The sequence below is a fragment of the Caretta caretta genome, chromosome 18, assembly GCF_965140235.1.
Source record: "Caretta caretta isolate rCarCar2 chromosome 18, rCarCar1.hap1, whole genome shotgun sequence".
NCBI classification, from domain to species: Eukaryota; Metazoa; Chordata; order Testudines; family Cheloniidae; genus Caretta; species Caretta caretta.
Window position 1 is genome coordinate 3,453,209 of NC_134223.1, and position 19,792 is coordinate 3,473,000.

Here is a 19,792-nt window from a genome sequence, read left to right on the forward strand (position 1 = left end):
CCCCGGCAGAGCCCCGCCCCTCCAGGCCCCGCCCACGGAGCGCCGCGGCGATGGCGGACGGCCGGGCGGGGGCGGACGCTGCCGCGGCGGGTGAGTGCGGCCGAGCGCGGCTGTAGCGGCCCCCGCCCCGGGCCGCGCCGCTTTCTAACGGGGCCTCTCTCTCTCTCTCTCTCTCTCCCCCCCCCCCCCCGCAGGAGCCGCTGTGGCGCTGGTGCAGCGCGGCGCCGGCCGGGGCACGGGCCCCGGCGAGCTCGTGGCTCTGGCGCAGCAGGTGCAGCAGGTGAGGAGCCCGGCGAGCCTGGGGTTTGGAGGTCGGGGCCCCTCGGGACTTTCCGGGCGGGGGCGAGCTGGGCTGCCCCGTCCCCGGGGGTCGCGGGTGGCCCCATGGGCTGCCCCGGCCCGGGGAGCTGGCGCGGCGCTGCTCGAACCAGTTCCGTTCCCGCGGGCTGCGGGCCGGCCCGGGCGGGCCCTGCCGGGAAAGGGGCGAGCGAAGCCCTCCCAGCAATGTGGGGCGTGAGGGGCTCTCGCCGGCTCGGCTCGGCTCGCCCCGTCCCTGCGCCAAGGCAGGGCTAGAGCTAGCTAGGCCAGGGCTTCTCACACTCGCCTTGGTGGGACCCGCGCTGAAAAGATTTCTGGCTGTGATGACCCCCCCGAAAAGTGACGACCACCCATACCATGCCACCCTTATTTCCGTGCTGCTGGTAGTGGCCCTGCTGCCTGCAGAGCTGGGCACCTGGCCGGCAAAGGCTGCTCTCCGGTAGTCTTACAACCCCCATTTTTGGGCTGCCCTCCTGGTTTGGGAAACACTGAGCTAGACCATCCTGGCAGGTGTTTGGCTACCAGTTCTAAAAATCTCCAGTGATGGAGATTCCACAGCCTCCATAGGTGATCTGCTCTAGTGCTTAACTGCCCTGACTGCTAAGAAGTTTTCCTGGTGTCTAACCTAAATTCCTTTGCTGCAAATTAAGCCCATTTCTTCCTGGCTGCTGCTAGCCTGTGCACTGCAATGGTGCCCGCTGAAGTAATTGCCAAGTGGTGTGGCAAAGTGTCCTACCGTGGGGGAAGAAACAAGGCGGCCCTTCCCGAAATCTTTGGCAGACGATTGCAGATTATCTCCAGGAAAGTTTCCTAGAGATCTCTATGGAGGCTTCACGGGACATCCTGGTGTTCATAAACCTGCTGTTTGGCAGGGCCCTCTCTCCCCCTCGTACAGGGGAATGAGAAGCAGACAGCAACTGTCTCTGTATTGGTTATTTCACTAGCTCTTCTAGCTTGATTAAAAATGCAGTACATGAGCAGATGTGTCCCTACAGTATTGAAGCAAACTGTGTACTGACCAGACCTTCCCTCCCCTGCATCAGGCTTGCTAGAGGTAGACTGCTCAGGAGTCAAAAAGAGGTCCTGGCTCACCACTCCACCGGATCTCGTTGTCGCCTGCCCCAATCCTTTTTCGCCTCCACTTCCTCGTTCTCAGCGTTTGCTCTAGTGGTCTGTGACTCCAGTCCCGTCCCCCCCTCGAAGTATCCACTGGGTTCTTGACTGTGGAGGTGGGGTCGCTGCAGTGGATGGCATACACCTCCTTGTAGAGGAGCATGTCTGCAGCTCTGCACCAGAGTGATTATTTGCCTCCCTTGCCTTCTGGTATGCCTGCCTAAGATCCTTGATTTTTACGTGGCACTGCTGTGTTGCTGTCATTGCGCAGGGCATGGAGGACAAGGGCTATCTGGTCACAGATATTGAAGTGCCCATGACTGCACAGACTTCTCTCCCCACAGACTTGGGAGATCCACTACCTCCAGCGTACTCCAGGCAGGAGCCTGTTTGCTGTGCGGCGCTGGCATGATCAGCTGGGCAGTTGCTATGTTAGCTCTCCATGCCAAGCAAATGGGAAGAGCAATTTCAAAACTTCCTGGGGCTTTAAAAGGGGAGAGGCGCATATTTGTGTACCTGGCTGCAGGACAGCAGAGATCAAAATGGTGACCAGAATGGTCGCCGTGGGCATTATGGTACACCTGGAGGCCACTTAGGTCAGTGTAAGCACCACAGTGTCTACACCAGAGGTGGGCAAACTACGGGCCACATGTGGCCCGTGGGACCCTCCTGCCCAGCCCCCGAGCTCCTGGCCCAGGAGCCTAGCCCCCGGCCCCTCCCCCATAGCCTCAGCTCCGTGCACTGCTGGTGCAATGCTCTGGGTGGCGGGCTGCAAGCTCTTGCCGGCAGCGCAGCTACAGGGCTGTAGCCTGACCCAGGTGGTATGGCTGGCTCCAGCTGGGCAGCATGGCTGCCTGTCCTGCCGCTCTGGGCAGCACGGCCGTAGTGCTGCCAGCCACCAATGCTCCAGGCAGCACGGTAAGGGGGCAGGGAGGGTTGGATAAAGGGCAGGGGAGTTTGGGGTGGTGGTCAGGGGGCAGGGGTGTGGATAGGGGTCGGGGTGGTCAGAGGATGGGGAATGGGGGCAGGGGTTCCGGGGGCAGTCGGGGGACAGGGAGAAGGGGTGGTTGGATGGGGCAGGGGTCCCGGAGGGGGTGAGAAGCAGTGGGGGTCAGATAGGGGGCAGGGGCCGGGGCCGGGCCATGCCTGGTTGTTTTGGGAGGCACTGCCTCCCCTAACTGGCCTTCCATACAATTTCGGAAATCTGATGTGGCCCTCATGCCAAAAAGTTTGCCCGCCCCTAGTCCACACTGACACACTCTGTCAACCTAAGTGCTATATCTCTTGCCACAGTGGTTTTATTATGTCGGTGTTGCGGGGGAGTTTAAAGTGGTGGGAGGACCAGTGCAGTGTGCACAGCTCCATAGCTAGGTCGATGTAAGATGCCTTATGTTGACCTAACTCTGTAGTGTAGACTAGGGTTTGTTCATCCAATTGCTGCCACCCTTTTTGGTGAAAACAACAAACAAGGCATTTAACACTTTAGACGTTGCTGGATTTTCTGTTACTATTTTTCCCTCCTCATTGAGTAATGGGCCTGCCCTCTGTTTGCGCTTCCCCTTGCTTCTAATGTGGGCATCTTTAGAAGCATCTATTGTGGGACTTGGCACCCTTGGGGTGGAATATCACCAGTGGGTCAGCAATGATCTCTACACAATGATGTCTGACTGTCTGAAGAACTCCCACTGGACCCAGACGGGGGAAGCAATGGAGGCCAGCAGAGCCCCGCGGTACACCTAAAACTTAGGTTGGCCTAGGTGCGTCACTCGGGTGTAAATTTTTCACACAGACCAAGAGTCATACTTAGCCCAACCTAAGCCTTGGTATAGACACCACTAGGTTGATGAATTAATTAGTTACTGCCTTGTGAGGGGGTGGCTTTATTGCAGTGACAGAAAAACCCCTTCCATCATTGTAGCACGTGTCTCCATGCTACAAGAGCAGTGCTCCACCTGTGCTGCTGTAGCGATAAGAACATGGGTTCACGTTTGGTTCATGCGACTGCCACTGCAATGATAAGAACTAGAAACAATTAAACCCTTGAAAGCTCAAATTCTGGAGCTCAATTCAGCAAGGGATGAAATCCACTGTAATTCTGCTGCTGCAGAATTTTGGAATACAGAGAGTCCTGGTTAAAACCAATAAGAGACCCGTTTGTAGTAATGGGCATTACTGCATACACAAGTGGGTGGTACGTTCTCCTGTGGAATGCAGCATTCAGACAGGAAGATGGGCTCGTCTTCAGGTTAAAGTACTGGACTGGCAAAGCATAAGAATGGCCCTACTGGGTCAGACCAAAGGTCCATCTAGCCCAGTATCCTGTCTTCTGACAGTGGCCAATGCCTGGTGCCCCAGGGGGAATGAACAGAACAGGTAATCATCAAATGGTCCGTCCCCTGTCGCTCATTCCCAGCTTCTGACACCTGACATGTGTCACCTGATATTAGGGCCCTGATCTTGCTTGGGGCCTCTATGCACTACTGTAATACAAATAATTCACTTTTGGTCCCTTCTTTCAAGGTTGTACTTGAAATAGAAAAAATCAAGGGAAAAGGCATCACTTGCTTAGTCAATCAGCATGAGGAAGAAGAGGCAGTTGCTTCCATAGCAGCAGACTAAGGGCTGTTCTACACTAGAAAACTAGTTTGACCCAGCTACTGTGCTCAGGGGTGTGAAAAATCCACACTCCTGAGCTACGTAGTTAAGCTGACCTAAGTCCCCATGTAGACAGCACTAGGTGGACGGAAGAATTCTGCCTTGCAGGGTGGTGGATTTTACTACAGTGATGGGAGAACATTGCTGTAGTAAGTGTTTACACTGAAGCACTACAGTGGTGCAGCTGCAGTAGTGTTTAGACAGAGGCTTATACTCCATATGGCAGCGATCGAGATGGCTCAGAGAAGAGTGAGAAGAATGATAGAGGAAAGGACTGGACTTGTTTGCCTTTGAAAGGAGAAGAACAAGACAGGACGTGATAAAAAATACATAAAACAATGAATGGCTTAGAGAGGGTAGACCAGGAACTTCTGTTCTCCCTGTCTCAAAACACAAGAAGAAGGGAATGTTTAATGGAATTAAAAGGTGGGAAATTAAAAATAGATAAAAAGAAATACTTTTTCACAGAACGTGTGATTGAAGAGTGAAACTTATTGTTACAGGAAGTTTGGCTAAACTTTTATACTATACCAGGGGTGGGCAAACATTTTGGCCCGAGGGTCACATCTGGGTGGGGAAATTGCATGCAGGGCCATGAATGTAGGGCTGGGGCAAGGAGTTGGGGTACAGGAGGGAGTGTGCGGTGTGGAGGAAGGGGCTCAGAGCAAGGGGTTGGGACAGAGGAGGGGTGCAGAGTGTATGAGGGGGCTCAGGGAAGGGGGTTGGTGTGCAGGAGGGGGTGCACAGTGCAGGAGGGGGCTCAGGGCATTGGTGTAGGGAGGGGTGTGGAGTGCAGGAGGGGGTTCAGGACAGGTGGTTGGGGTGCAGGCAGGGGGTTCAGGGCAGGGCATTGGGTACGGGGTGCAGGAGGGGTTCGGGCTCCGGCCCAGCACTACTTACCTGGAGCAGCTCCAGGGTGGCAGCGGTGTGCACCTGGGCCAGGGCAGGCTGCTTGCCTGCCCACCCTGGCCCCGCGCTGCTCTGGGAAGCGGCCAGCATCACGTCCCTGCTGCCCCTGGGGAGGGGTGGGGGCAGAGAGCTCTGCACGCTGTACTTGACTGTGGGTATCTCCCCCGAAGCTCCCACTGGCTGTGGTTTCCCATTCCTGGACAATGGGAGCTTCAGGGGAGGTACCCACAGACAAGGGCAGCATGCGAAGCTCTCTGCTCCCCTTTCGGCAGGGGCTGCATGGACGTGGTGCCGGCCGCTTCCCGGAGCGGCGTGGGGCCCACGGCACCACGGGGGTGGCAATCCCAAAACCCTGCGGGGCCGTATCTGGGCCGTAGTTTGCCCACCCCTGTACTATACCATCAAAGTACTCCTGGTGGACACAACTTACTCTGGCAAAACTCAGCTTCTATTGGTATAGCCTATTCCAGCTTCTTCAATTAAATGAGCGTTACCAGCAAAAGTGAGGTTATGCAATCTACCTGTATTTACACTAGGCACTTTTGCCAGCACAGTGGTGTCAGGGGTGTGATGAGGCGCAATCCCTGACTGACATGAGTATGCTAGCAAAAGTCTGTAGTGTAGACATGGATTAACTATTGGAGACCAAATGAAGGAGACGGATTATCCCACCGTTCTGCCTACTGCAGGTTTCTTACATCTTCCTCTGACAGTGGTCAGTAACAGATGCTTCAGAGACAGAATACTGAACTAGCTGGAACTCAAATCTGATCCAGTCTGGCAGTTCCTATAATCCTGAAAGGCCAAGACTATTTTTCTTAGTGGTGTAAATCCTGATAAATTTTGAATTTAAAGTCTCAGTGACTGAAGAACAGCAAATGCAGAAGTACTGCAAGCTTCTTCCATGTAGCCCTGCCAACCTGCCTCAGACATGAACCTGCAGGACCACCATTACAGGTGAAAAGGGAGTTTAGTCTCCATGGAGGAATCAGTTCTTGACTTTTCTGCAGATGCTCAAATGGAGTGGTAGGGGCAATTTGTTCCAATTATGTTGGTAATTGTGATGTGACTCTGTCCACTAGGAACGTGGTGCTGGCTGCTTCCCGGAGCGGCAATCCTGTGGGCCGGATCCAAAGCCCTGAGGGGCCATATCTGGCCCGCGGGCCGTAGTTTGCCCACCCATGTTCTAAAAGCAAACATGTGGCAAATAGCTTAGCAAGATTAAAAAAAAATTAGACACCTGAAAAGGAACCACATCTTCAGCGGATACTTTCCTGGCTAAATGACAAATCTTGTGTTTCAGAGCATACACCTCATCAGACAGGTTCAAAAAGAACTCACTTTATGACCATACCAAAACTCAGGCTGCTTATGGCAAGTTTTCATGCCAGTCTTTGTGTAACAATGCACACTGTGCAATTTCCATAACATTACCTGAAATAACCAGCCTGAGTTTTGGTGAGGTCAGAAAGGCCAACCTGGTGGGAGTGGAGCTGGCAGGCATTAAACCCATACAGACTAATCTTTACAAGGAGTGAGAAGGCCAGTAAGTTTTCTCTGATGCCTGTTTATTAACATTTCCCTCTTTCTTACAAGGCAGATGAATTCATCCGAGCTAATGCCTGCAACAGATTGACCGTCATAGCTGAGCAAATCCGGTATCTGCAGGAGCAGGCCCGGAAGGTAAGGGAGAATTTAGCATTATCAGTGCTTATCTGTCAATCCTGCAGGTTGAACTGATTTCTAGTACCTGTCAGAATGGTACATGGTTTGTAGTTGTGTATCCATTTCATGGTAGAGAGAACAGGAAAAAACAGGCAGCAGTCCAACTCTTCTTTCTGAAACCATTCTGTCGCTGGCAGAGAAATGTTTACCTTTTTCCAGGTAGAGTGAGTAGTGTGTGGAGGGCAAAAGTCTTGATACTTGAATATGTGACCAGAAACTGTAAGATCTTTGTTCTGGCTCCCAGCTTTATGAAGTAAAGAAGATTGCTCCTTTCCCAAACAGTATGAAGTGTACAATCTCTAAAGCAAAAGCAGCTGTCTCTCTGGAATGATAGGATTTGTGACATAAACCTCCCATACCACAGAATTGTGCTCCAGTATCTAAGCTAACATCTTAGGTGTTACAGAGGAAGAAGCAACAAGGTTTGGATGCAGCCTGGATGTGTGGGGTACGGGAGAGAGAGCACTCAAAGATGGCTCACTCCCAGGTTTGGGAAGGAAGGAGGTTTGGGAAGCTTGGTTTTAGCTATGCTAAATTAATCTTGATTGCAAAACATCCAGGAAGAGATCTGGGATTCCATAGAGTGGAGAGCCAGAGCTGTTCTCTTCAGAAAAAGCTAAATGAAGTATGTGAGTAGGTAGATTTCCAGAGAGGATGGATGTAACGGGAGAAAAGGATTGGGTTTAGGATATAAACCTGGGGGGCTATGGAGAATAGGAGGAGGGTCCACCAAAGGAGTTACTGTCTGAATGACCAGGGAGGTGGAAGGCGAGCCCAGAGCTGACACAATTACAAAAGCCAAGGGAGGACAAGATTTGGAGGTCGGTATGACTGACTGTGTCGAAAGTAGCAGAGGTCAAGGATGGGTGTGTAACATGATTTTCATGGGGAATTTCTGTCCTCGCTTGTTAAGGACACAGTTCCCTATAGATACCCACCATAATAGATTTGATCTCAGCTACTTGGCTGATTTGTGATCCTGAGACAGATTTGAACCCATGTGTGAAAGGTAAGTGCTTTACCTTGTACAGGCAGGATCTGTGTTGCTTCCCTGAATTCAGCAGCCCTGAGTCTTTGGTGGTGATCCATCATTAACAAGTCTTAGCCCTGCCACTCCATTGGGTTGTAATTGGCCATTGTAGACATATAGGTAAGCCTCAGAGTTAACAGAACTATACAAGTTTTCCTCCCCCCCCATCACCCCCACCCCCACTCCCCACTTCTAAGAAGCAAGACCTGAAACTTGAAATTTGGAGCCATAAAGCCCCATGCTCACAAATATACCTGTGGCCTTTTTCTAGCAGGTCTGTTAGATGGAACGGCCAAGCTAGATTCCAAGGGAGGAGTCTACGTAGTGCCGATAGTTATGAGACATCGGCACAAATTAGCCCACATCATTGAGTTGACTTTACTGAGGGAGTTTCTTCCCTTGCTTTCCAGAATTACAGCATAGTGCTCCTGGTGGAGAATTGCTGCTGTGTTTCAGTGCTGGAAGGCGTGCTGTATAGTCTGAGGTGTGAGTGTTGCACTTTTCTTTTCAGCTGTGTGGATTTCAGAGGGGACAAAGGTCTTACAATTCTGTTGTATGTAGGTCTTGGATGAAGCTAACAGAGATGCTGATCTTCATCATGTAGACTGCAATATTGTGAAGAAACCAGGAAACATCTACTACCTGTATCGGCGGGAAAGTGGCCAGAGATACTTTTCCATCCTTTCTCCTAAGGTAGGCGGTAACCTACTCTCCCGAAAGAGTGGGAATCAAGAGTGAGCATGAAGCGGATGTCACCAGCACACATTGGGGGCTGGCTCATTCTGTCTGGGGTCTCTCAGCAAAGAGTCCATTGACCCAATGGGGGTGCACTTACGAAAGCTGCTCTAAAGAGGGTAGGTTTTTTAATGGTGACTTGGTTTGTGCTCGCAGGTTGGCTTGGGAGCTGTATTGTGAAATAGTCTTTGAGGAAAGTTGAAAAGATTTTAGCTGTTTAGAAAGCAGGCCAAAAAAATATTCTAGGTTGACCTGAGAAGTGAATGGGAGATTTCAAGGAGTCCCCTCCTGGTGGATCTAACACACATGCTTGCAGATCTGTCTCCTCTGAACCTCATGTCAGTGAATCTCCTCAGGACAATCTTTTCCAATGTTAAGCCCAAAAGTTGTTTCCCTGCCTCCTCACAGTTCAGCATTTCATGTGTTTAGACATGGAAACTGGGGGCTACTTAACTCTTAGTGGGAAGGTCTCAGAGAAGCTCCCCTGCTCTAGGCAGCCACAGCTGCCCTTTCCTTGGGTGTGAACTAAAGAAGCTTTAGAGTTTTCATTAAATATAAAATTGAGGATTCTTGTTACACATCAAGAGGGTTACATATGACATGCCCCAAAGGGCTGGAAAGCTGTGATATTATCTCCTCCCATCCCCATGTACACCAGCAGCGGATTTCTGAGTAGGCGCCGTTCTGGTCACTATGCTCACTCTATACCAGTACTGTGATTGTTCAGGAATAGACAGGGGTGAAAGTAACTTGAAGGACTTACCGGTATGCTGGAGTCCTGAGCACGGGGGCGGGGCCTCAACTGGAAGAGGAGGGGCCCTTAAATCCCCAGACTTTAAATCGAGATTTAAAGGACCCGGGGCTCTGGCTGAGGTAGTGGCGGCTGGGAGCTACCAGCTGCGGAGGAGGCTGGGAGCCCCGGGGCTCAGTGGCGATTTAAAGGGCTTGGGGCTCCGGCCGCCACTACCGCAGTGGAGCCCTGGGCCCATTAAATTGCCGACAGAGCCCCCAGCTGCCGTCGCTACCCCAGGGTTCTGGTGGAGAATTAAAGGGCCCGGGGCTCCGAGTGGTGGCTGGAGCCCCTCGCCCTCTAAATCACTGCCGCAGCCCCGCCGCCACTACCCCAGGGCTCCAGCAGTGGGACTCGGGTGGCGATTTAAAGGGCCTGGGGCTCTGGCTGCCGCAACCACCCTGAGCCCTTTAAATTGCCACCGGAGCCCCCAGCCGCTGCCACTACCCCAGGGCTCCAGCAGCAGGGCTTGGGCGGTGATTTAAAGGGCCTGGGGCTCCCGGCAGTGGCCAGAGCCCTGGGCCCTTTAAATCACCGCCCGAGCCCCGCTGCCGGAGCCCCCAGGGTGGTGGTGGTGGCCCGGGGCTCAAGCGCTGATTTAAAGGGCCTGGGGCTCCCAGCCACCACTACCGCAGCGGAGCCCCGGGCCCTTTAAATCGCCGCCCGAGCCGCGGGATCCCAGTCACCTCTGCTACCTGGAGGGCTCTGGCAGCAATGGCCTGGGGAAGCCAGTCAAGTACGGCATACCAGCTCTTGCTAGTACCCCATACTGGCTTACTTTTACCTCTGGGAATAGAGATCAATGCCTCCTAGGGCTTTGCTCATGATGTTACCCCACTCTGAGGGACCTCCTCTGAGGTAAAAGTTGTATTTTCTCTCTGACGTGTCCAATATTCAATTCACATTCTTTAATAAAAGCAGATTGTAATGGCATAGTACAGAAAAGAGCAAACCAGAAATTGAGGCCCATATCAATGAATGCCTCTAGTTGGCTAAGCTACTACTCTGTCCCTGTCAGCTCTGTCACTGCACAGAGCTTGTATTAGAAAGTATGGTAATAGGCCTTAAAATACGTCTGAGTCATTGTTAGTGTTGCTAACATGTCTAGGGAGGTCACAGACTCTGAATAGCCTGGTACTTGTGTTAAGTTTTTGAAACGAGCGTTTGGGTATTTCATAACCCCAAATCAAACTAATATGAGTGAGTTTGCTTGAATCCTCCAATTCATATGACTCCTGGTACCTGTCCTCTCTTTCCCCCCCTGCTCTCCCCTTCCCCCAACAGATATGTCTAGGCAAAATCCTGAGTCCCATCCCCCGAAATATCGCATGCATAGCTATTATATGCTTTACTATTCTTAACATACACTTTCTATTTTTATTTTCCTGTTGGAGAGTGCATGCTCAAATAAACCCCACTTGTGCCTAGGTACAGCTTTTTCCTTCGGAGGGCTAACAAATCATTAATGCCACAAGAAGGGAAGCAAGCCTTCAAAACTGCAGAAAGTCCTCTGTTAGGAAGTTTGACAGGACTCTGAATATTAAAATCTATCAATGTTGGTAGAGCTGTTCAGTCCTAGTAGATAGACCTGTGTATAATCTGTGTAACAGCTGAACTTCCCGTGAGTGAGACCAAATCCTGACATGAACTTGTCTGTTTTCTACAGGAATGGGGGACCAGTTGCCCACATGAGTTCCTTGGTGCCTATAAGCTTCAGCACGACATGTCCTGGACTTCATCCGAGAACATTGAGAAACGAGATGCTGAAATTAGCATCCTTGACAAGCTGCTGAGCCAGCAGGCAGTGTTGCCTCAGTTTACAGAGCCCAACTTCCAAGGCCTCACCAAGTGAAGCAGGCTGGCAAGAACAGCGCAGGCATTCTGAACAGCTTCTAGAAGAGGATGGATTGTCCTTTCCTGACCACTGCAAAAGGAGTTCTAAGAATGGAGTCCAAGAAATGAAAACAGACCAGCAGCTCAGTTCAGCTACCCCTACTTCCAGATTTTCATTTAAAACTCTTAACACAAACCATTTCTGCCTTGCCCCACAGTATCTAACAACTTGTAGTTTTGTTAATTACTCTACCAGCTCTAAGAACAGACGTCTATCTTAAGTTCCTCTAGTATCGTCTCCCATGGTCTACACTACAGAGTTAGGTGGACGTAAGGTAGCCTACATCGACCTAATTATGTCCGTGTACACACTACAGCCTTGCTCCTGCTGATGTAAGTGACCTACTACACGGATGTAATAATTCCACCTCTGTGAGAGGCATAGGGCTTATGGTAGTGTAGTTAGGGTGACAGTGTGTGTAGACACAGTGGGATATTTACATTGGCTGTCATTCTTGTCAATTTCATGGTTCAGTGCTGGAGCCATGAAATAGACAAGAAAGCCGCTTACAGCCTGGTCTGTTACCCCAGGGTGAATGGAGGGCTCCCCCTCCCAGTCAGGCTGTTGCCCACAGGGGCTCTCAGCTCCCCACCAGGAATCTCATGTTCTTGAGTTCTACAACTGAAAGTTCCTTTTCTGTGCCCCCCTCTGCTCCCACACCATCCCCCACTCACAGTGGTTGTTCTTGGTCAGTGAGGACCCAGGGTTCAGAAGTGCACCTATGTGAGTTCAGCTCTCACTCAGGGAAAAAGACACCTGGCTTGCTCTACCATCTGAGCACTTGCTCTGGCTGGCTGCCCTGCCAGCTGCTGCTCCTTGCTGCCTGTTAGTCACCTCTTACTACCACCAGTGTGTCTCCTGTGATCTCTGCAGGTCAGTCTCTTAGTGATTTTTTGCTCTCAGTAGGTTGGGCAGAAACACTGCCCCACTGCAAGTGATTTCAGCTCTCATGGAGTACTTAACAAAGGCTCCTAATGACACCTATTTAGCTCTATCTTTGAAGGGGGGGGGAGGGAAAGAACAGGTTAAACCAGACTGGGGACCCTTAGGGAGAGTCAGCACCTGTCCCTGCCCCTCTAACTTTCACAGGGGTCTGGCATTTGAGCCATTGGCATAACAAGGTCCTTTCAGCTGAGGGTGATCCCCTCATTTGGATTAAGCACAGTTCTGCTCTCCTTTATTCATAGAATAAAGAAGACAACACTGATAACAGCATTTTACTACCCCTATATTCAGTACTAAAGTGATTTGTAACCCAACACCAGCCAAAGTTGATCACTTTGAGCAACACTGCTCCCTCTGCTGGATATCTAAGCAGAGTAGGTGTGTTCATGTAAATACAGTTTGCTCCTGAAGTCTCTCCACCTCCCAGTTACATGTCAAGGGAGAGTTCATTTAGACCCTGCTTACAGTAGTTTGACTTGTGCCAAATGGTAGCAAGGCCAGTACTATCCAGTGGAGTAAATATAAGTACCTTATTCTTGGAGATGCCTCACTTCCAGGGTACTGAGCAGGTTCCCCCTGGCCTGATGATGCATGAGCCAGACTCAGTGCGGGGAAGCTTGTCATAGAAGGCTCAAGAAACTAGGCCCTCTAGGCCACCTTTCATCTGCTGCTTCCTTCAGGGGAGTGAGGCCTGGGGGAGTCCAGCAGGTGCCATTTTGAGGTTTGTTTTTCTGATAAGGAAAAAACAATTTAATTTTTTTTAATTAAAGCTAATGTTAAAATTATCAAATACACAGGTTAAGGAAAGAGCATTTATACATCTGACTATAATGCTTAAATTATTCAAAAGTACAGAGTTTGGTTTAAAAGTCAGAAAATACATATTATCTAGAACTCTGCCAGAACACTTAGAATGCCATTTCCCATCCACATGCCTGGGGCTTGCAAAGTATCTAGTGACTGAGTGCAGGGCTCTTAAATGCTCATCTTAAATATTGTAGCATTGTGTTAGGTTTTCCTCGAATATTGTAGAAATAAAAATATGCTCCACCACAAAAGAATTTCAGAAGCAGCTGTGCTGCCAGAATAGGAAAGAGATGTCTGTTCTCCTTTCTTTATTATGCAATTTGCATTACTTGTTGGGTTTACTTTCAGATGAATCATAACTTCTAAGCACAGGGAGTCAAAGCACTGGTTTTAAATCACAAAGCCTATGGGATTTCCAGCAGGGGCAGGAGGTGACTTAGTGAAGGTATTTTCTGTTGTTCTCAGCTGCTCGCTTATATTTCAGTACCAAAGAATAGAAATTTGAGAATTGAATTAAAAATATCTTAATTTGTTAGATGACACCTTCAGAGCCATAGGACTAAAATGCAAACTGTTCCTTGTCTCCAACTTTATTACGGGTGATGCTATATTATTTATATAGAGATGAGGTGCACATAATGTTCAGTATGCACACAGGAAAACTAGGTCTCTGCCCTGGTAACTTAACCATCTTTTAAAAAAAAATCACTTCTAGCTAAAGATTTAAACATTGTAAAAAGAGCCTCAGTTATTTAAGCGGCAAAGAGTCCTGTGACACCTTATAGACTAACAGACGTATTGGAGCATAAGCTTTCGTGGGTGAAAACCCACTTTGTCGGATGCACGTCGGTTATTTAAATTAGTCAGTTATATAACAGTATTGATCTCTCTGCCCATTGCACAGGAATCACTTTTAGCATCCTTTCTGTTGACTGGAATGTCACATGGACAGGGACATCCAGCCCAGTTCGAGAGTCAGTTAACTAGCTCTAGTTATAAATTGCAGTGTCTTACAGCAGTTAATGTTAATATTAAGAATATTTCCAGTGTTGTTTTCAGCCCTGGGGAAACATTTAAATAGGAGGGAGGCCCCTATGACTTGAGCTATGCCTGAAAGAGCATTTGAAATCTCATGCACTGGCTTTGCAGGAAGCAAAGAAAAGGTCTGGGTTTCCCTCACAGCCTATGCACAATCTCCAGCTGTAGTGGCCAGTTTGGTGAATCCGCATTGCTTCCATTTGGTGGCAGCACAGAGCATTTCTTGCTGTGAGGATTCAGAGTAGCAGCTGTGTTAGTCTGTATTCGCAAAAAGAAAAAGAGTACTTATAGAATATCAGGGTTGGAAGGGACCTCAGGAGGTCATCTAGTCTAACCCACTGCTCAAAGCGGGACCAATCTCCAATTTTTGCCCCAGATCTCTAAGTGGCCCCCTCAAGGATTGAGCTCACAACCCTGGGTTTAGCAGGCCAATGCTCAAACCACTGAGCTATCCCACTTGTGGCACCTTAGAGACTAACCAATTTATTTGAGCATAAGCTTTCGTGAGCTATAGCTCACTTCATCAGATGCATACTGTGGAAAAGTGTAGAAGATCTTTTTATACACACAAAGCCTGAAAAAATACCTCCCCCCAACCCTCTCTCCTGCTGGTAATAGATTATCTAAAGTGATCACTCTCCTTACAATGTGTATGATAATCAAGGTGGGCCATTTCCGCACAAATCTAGGGTTTAACAAGAACGTCTGAGGAGGGTGGGGGAGGGGGTTAGGAAAAAACAAGGGGAAATAGGTTACCTTGCATAATGACTTAGCCACTCCCAGTCTCTGTTAAAGCCTAAGTTAATTGTATCCAATTTGCAAATGAATTCCAATTCAACAGTCTCTCGCTGGAGTCTGGTTTTGAAGTTTTTTTGTTGTAATATCGCAACTTCCATGTCTGTGATTGCGTGACCAGAGAGATTGAAGTGTTCTCCGACTGGTTTATGAATGTTATAATTCTTGACATCTGATTTGTGTCCATTTATTCTTTTACGTAGAGACTGGACAGTGTTACGTAGAGATTGAAGTGTTCTCCGACTCATTCATAAACCAGTCGGAGAACACTTCAATCTCTCTGGTCACGCGAGTACAGACGTGAAAGTTGCGATATTACAACAAAAAAACTTCAAAACCAGACTCCAGTGAGAGACTGTTGAATTGGAATTCATTTGCAAATTGGATACAATTAACTTAGCCACTCCCAGTCTCCGTTAAAGCCTAAGTCATTATGCAAGGTAACCTATTTCCCCTTGTTTTTTCCTAACCCCCTCCCCCACCCTCCTCAGACGTTCTTGTTAAACCCTAGATTTGTGCTGGAAATGGCCCACCTTGATTATCCTACACATTGTAAGGAGAGTGATCACTTTAGATAAGCTATTACCAGCAGGGGAGTGGGGTGGGGGGAGGTATTTTTTCATTCTTTGTGTGTATAAAAAGATCTACACTTTCCACAGTATGCATCCGATGAAGTGAGCTGTAGCTCATGAAATCTTATGCTCAAATAAATTGGTCAGTCTCTAAGGTGTCACAAGTACTCCTTATCTTTTTGCTGTGAGGAGTTGCTCTAATTCACAGGGAGCTTTGAGTGACTCTTAAAAGGAATACATTACCTTTGTGCTCTTATAGGTACTGGCTGCCCCTTTAAAGTGCAGGTTTTAACCTAGAAAGCCTTAAATGGATTCTGTCCTGAACACCTGCAAGATGTGCCTGTTATAGCCCAGTGGCCCAGATCGTCTGAGACATCCAAGCTTAATCCTCCCTACCCAGGGGTGCTGGGACAGTTTTTATAGTGAGGGTGCAAACCCCTTATATATTTATAGGAAACCACTTCAAACCAGAGGCTGTGGTAGCACCCCCAGTTCCTGCAGCTATGTCCCCAACCTATTTAACTGGAAGGGAGAGGAAGGGAAGCTCAGAGAGGGGGCTGCAATGGTGGAATCTGCTCCCTGCTTCAGTTTAGCAAAGTTTTGAAGCTGTTGCCCTTCAGATCATATTGCAAGGTCCATTTAATTGTTCTCCTGGTGGCTAAGGGCTGAGCTTCTAAGAGAACTCCCATCCCCTTTCCTAGAGAGCTGGGGTTTGGGTGAGAGGTATGTTGCGGACTCTGTATGTGGATTGAATGGATGTGTCCCCAGAGCACCTAACCAGGCATTGCAGAAAGTGAAATAAATCAGTTGGTCTTAAATGACTAAAATGAAGTACCTTTTTCTTGGCGCGGCCCCTCTCCTGATGACCAAGGATCCTAGAAATCTGTTTGCCATGGAAAAATGTGGAATTTGCATTTTTACAGAGAATCTTTCGTTTTTACATTTTGTGAAAACATAAAAACACACAGTGGAACCCCGATTATCTGATCTAATTGAGACTGAGATCAGATCATCAAAAATTTGGATAAATGGGAGAATTGGTGGAGCTTGGGCTGTCAGCTTATATTTAAAATTTTTAACTATAAAACAGATATCCATATATATTGTGGCTAGGGAAACTAAAGTTCAGTGTTTTATTTTAATTGTTTTAAAACTTCTTTTTTTTAACTGGACAATTTTGGGTTTTTTATCACAGAAAATTAGAATCCCTGATGATGATGCATGACTCAGACCCAGTGGGGGGCAGCCTGTCATAGAAAGTTCAGGAAACTGGGGCCTGCAGGGCACCTTTCATCTGCTGCCTCTTTCAGGGGAGTGAGGTCTGGGGGAGTCCAGCAGATGCCACCCTTGGGTTTGCTTTTCTGATAAGAAAAAAAAAAATCTAGGATTTTGCCAAAACACTTAGAATGCCATTTTCCATCTACATGTCTGGGGCTTGCAAAGTGTCTAGTGACTGAGCACAGGGCTCCTCCGGACCCATGTGTCATTCAGTCCATATCTGACAAATGCTGAGTTGTGAATGTGCTTCTAAGCAGGATGTGCATGTGTAGCCTGTCTTTGCTTCAGGAGGTGCTCTAAAGTGGTAAAAGTTACAGACTGTTTAATGTCTGACCTCCCAGTAAAACTGAAGTCGGGGTTTGGCAGAGCACTATGTTTCCTCCTAACTCGTTCAGTCTCTCTCCCTAGTTGAGAAAGGAGGCTAATACCAATGCTGTGCACTTACATAACTAAGAGCATTGTGCACATAAGTGCATTGGTATTATGAACCCCAATAAGAGGGGTGCTGTCACCTACTGGGTAAGCCATTCTACGGCCAGATAAGCTTTGTTTCTCTTGATATGCTACAAACTTTCTGTGTTATCATTGGTAAATCACTTAAACTCAGGCCCAGATCCTCAAAGGTAATTAGGCTCCTAACTTCCAAGGGAGTTCAGTATCAAACTGCAGGCTCTGAGCATCTCACAATATTTACAGTATTTATTCTTCACCACCTCTGTGAGGCAGGGCAGGGCTAATATTTCCTGTGGCATAGAGAGACTAAGTGACATGCCCAAGGCCACACAGGGAGGCTGTAGCAAAGCAGAAATTTTAACTCTGCTCTCAAGCCCCAGTTTAGTGCCCTAACCACTAGACCACCCACTGCCCTATCACTGGTAAAGGTAGGGTGGGAGCATATCCCAGCCACCAGTGATTTAACCAGTGTCACCTAACCATATTCAAGCAAGGCCCAGGTGCCATGGTGATTAAAAATCTGGCAGATGACAGTGGCCTGTCCCCTCCCCACTGTTTGTCCCCTCACTCTTCATGTCACTTTTACAGCTTGGATTAGAAGCTCCATTGAGCCGGGGCCAGGCACATGGGTGGTGCTGTAAAATAGTTAACAGTAAATAATGCCCCCTCTTTTGCCCGCCAGTGTCCAAACTGGCTTCGCTGCTGCAGGAGAGACAAGAGAAAAAGCATGGAATAGGCAAGAACGCAGAGGGCTATGGAGAGGCCACAAGCTAGCAACAGGCACAATGCGATGCTCAAATAAATAGGGCAGGGTGCTCTGGCAGTGGGCCCCCAGAAGGATGGGGCAGGGCGCTGTGATGATGGGTGCGCCCAGGGGGATGGAGTAGGGCTCTACAGCGATGGGTGCAATGGCGCACCCAGAGGGATGGGGCAGGGCACTGAGGCAATGGGTGCGCCCAGAGGGATGGAGGGAAAGTGCCCTGGCAATGGGGCACCCAGAGGGATGGGGCAGGGCACTGAGGCAATGGGTGCGCCCAGAGGGATGGAGGGAAAGTGCCCTGGCAATGGGGCACCCAGAGGGATGGGGCAGGGCACTGAGGCAATGGGTGCGCCCAGAGGGATGGAGGGAAAGTGCCCTGGCAATGGGGCACCCAGAGGGATGGGGCAGGGCACTGAGGCAATGGGTGCGCCCAGAGGGATGGAGGGAAAGTGCCCTGGCAATGGGGCACCCAGAGGGATGGGGCAGGGCACTGAGGCAATGGGTGTGCCCAGAGGGATGGAGGGAAAGTGCCCTGGCAATGGGGCACCCAGAGGGATGGGGCAGGGCACTGAGGCAATGGGTGCGCCCAGAGGGATGGAGGGAAAATGCCCTGGCAATGGGGCACCCAGAGGGATGGGGCAGGACACTGAGGCAATGGGTGTGCCCAGAGGGATGGAGGGAAAGTGCCCTGGCAATGGGGCACCCAGAGGGATGGGGCAGGGCACTGAGGCAATGGGTGCGCCCAGAGGGATGGAGGGAAAGTGCCCTGGCAATGGGGCACCCAGAGGGATGGGGCAGGGTGAGGTGGCAATAGGTACAATGGGAGCCCAGGGGATGCAGTGGGGCTCTATAGCGATGCGTGCAGTGGGGCAGCCAGCGGGGTGGGGGCAGGGCGTATGGGGATGGCTGCGCCCAGGGGGATGTAGGGCTCTATCACAATGGGCGCCCAGGGGGATGGGGAGGTGCCGGGCGCAATGGGCGTTCCCAGACAGACGGGGGGAGGGGCGAGCCTCTGACCCTCAGTGGGTGGAAACCGGCTCGGAGCGGGCGGGGCCGAAGGTCAGGTTTGGGGGCGGAGCTACCACCGCAAGGAGGCGGGGTCAGGAAGTTCCGCTAAGCCGTGGACCCAGCCCACAGCCTCTCTTGCGCCGGCCCCTCCGTGCGTGCGCGGTAACGTAGCGTGCGTGCCCCTGCTCCTGAGCGCAGGAGAACCCGCACAGAGCTGCCAACGCCCGGCGGAGACTCTGAGGTGAGGGAGTGCGGCGGGGAACGGGACCCAGCGAATCCCGGGGGGAGCCTCGCCCCGCGCCCGCCATGGAGTGGGGAGCGCGGGCATCCCCGCGCGCGTGGCTGGGGGGCCCTTCCCGCACGGAGCGGGCGGGCCGGGCCCGGGGTTCCGTGTACGCTGAGCCGCCCTCGGTGTGCGCCCCCGGAGCAGCGGGGATCTGGGCCCGCCGGGCGCAGCGGGGCCGGTGGGCGGTGGCCGCTTGTCTGCGGGAGGGGCTTCGATCTCCGGGCCCCGGGAGCTGGCGGGCGTTTCCGGGGGTAGGGGGCGGATACGGGGGGGCGCTCGCTCGCTTCCCCCTCCCCCGCGGCCCCGACTTCCTGCTTGTGCTGAGCCGCCGACATTTTACAGCACTAGGGAGGGCTGCGGGCCCCGGCCTCTCCGCTCGCGCCTTCCCTCCGTGCTGAACGGCCGCAGCGCCCGTGTCCGCTCCCAGCGCGGTGAGGGGGTTCCCGCAGCCCCCTGCTCTCCCGGCCCTCGCGGTGGGTGGGGGAGGAACCCGCCTTTTGCTGACCCTGCTCGTAGCAGCTGCGGCCTCCGCCTGCTTTGGGGCCTCGTTGCCGAGGGTGGGTCTGCACTGCCGTCCTGCTAACAAAAATCGCCCAGGAGCGGAACGCGTAGGCCTCCGTGTATTAAACCATTTTTAGTGGGCTTACGGGCGGCACCCCCAACACCGAAGGCGTATACTTC

The 19,792-nt window shown here is 50.8% G+C and overlaps 2 protein-coding genes across 3 annotated transcripts in view; both read left to right on the forward strand.

Annotated features, from left to right (window-relative positions):
* Positions 1–28: 28 nt before the first annotated feature.
* On the forward strand, positions 29–13,497 carry C18H1orf50 (chromosome 18 C1orf50 homolog). The gene is made up of 5 exons (XM_048824926.2): positions 29–90; positions 195–280; positions 6,592–6,678; positions 8,312–8,443; positions 10,942–13,497. The coding sequence occupies exons 1-5, from the start codon at positions 51–53 to the stop codon at positions 11,125–11,127; spliced, it is 531 nt and encodes a 176-aa protein (XP_048680883.2). The 5' UTR covers positions 29–50; the 3' UTR covers positions 11,128–13,497.
* A 5,420-nt stretch (positions 13,498–18,917) lies between these two features.
* CDC42 (cell division cycle 42) overlaps positions 18,918–19,792 on the forward strand; it is a 50,320-nt gene continuing 49,445 nt past the window's right edge. For both annotated transcript variants that reach the window (XM_048824929.2, XM_048824930.2), the window contains exon 1: positions 18,918–19,066. The gene's annotated coding sequence lies outside the window, so the exon portion shown is untranslated. The remainder of the gene's footprint in view (positions 19,067–19,792) is intronic.

Coding starts and splice junctions, on each gene's coding strand:
- C18H1orf50 (XM_048824926.2), top strand. CDS start 51: ATGGCGGACGGCCGGGCGGGGGCGGACGCTGCCGCGGCGG. Junction 91..194: donor GGCGGACGCTGCCGCGGCGG/GTGAGTGCGGCC, acceptor CCCCCCCCGCAG/GAGCCGCTGTGGCGCTGGTG. Junction 6,679..8,311: donor TGCAGGAGCAGGCCCGGAAG/GTAAGGGAGAAT, acceptor TGTTGTATGTAG/GTCTTGGATGAAGCTAACAG.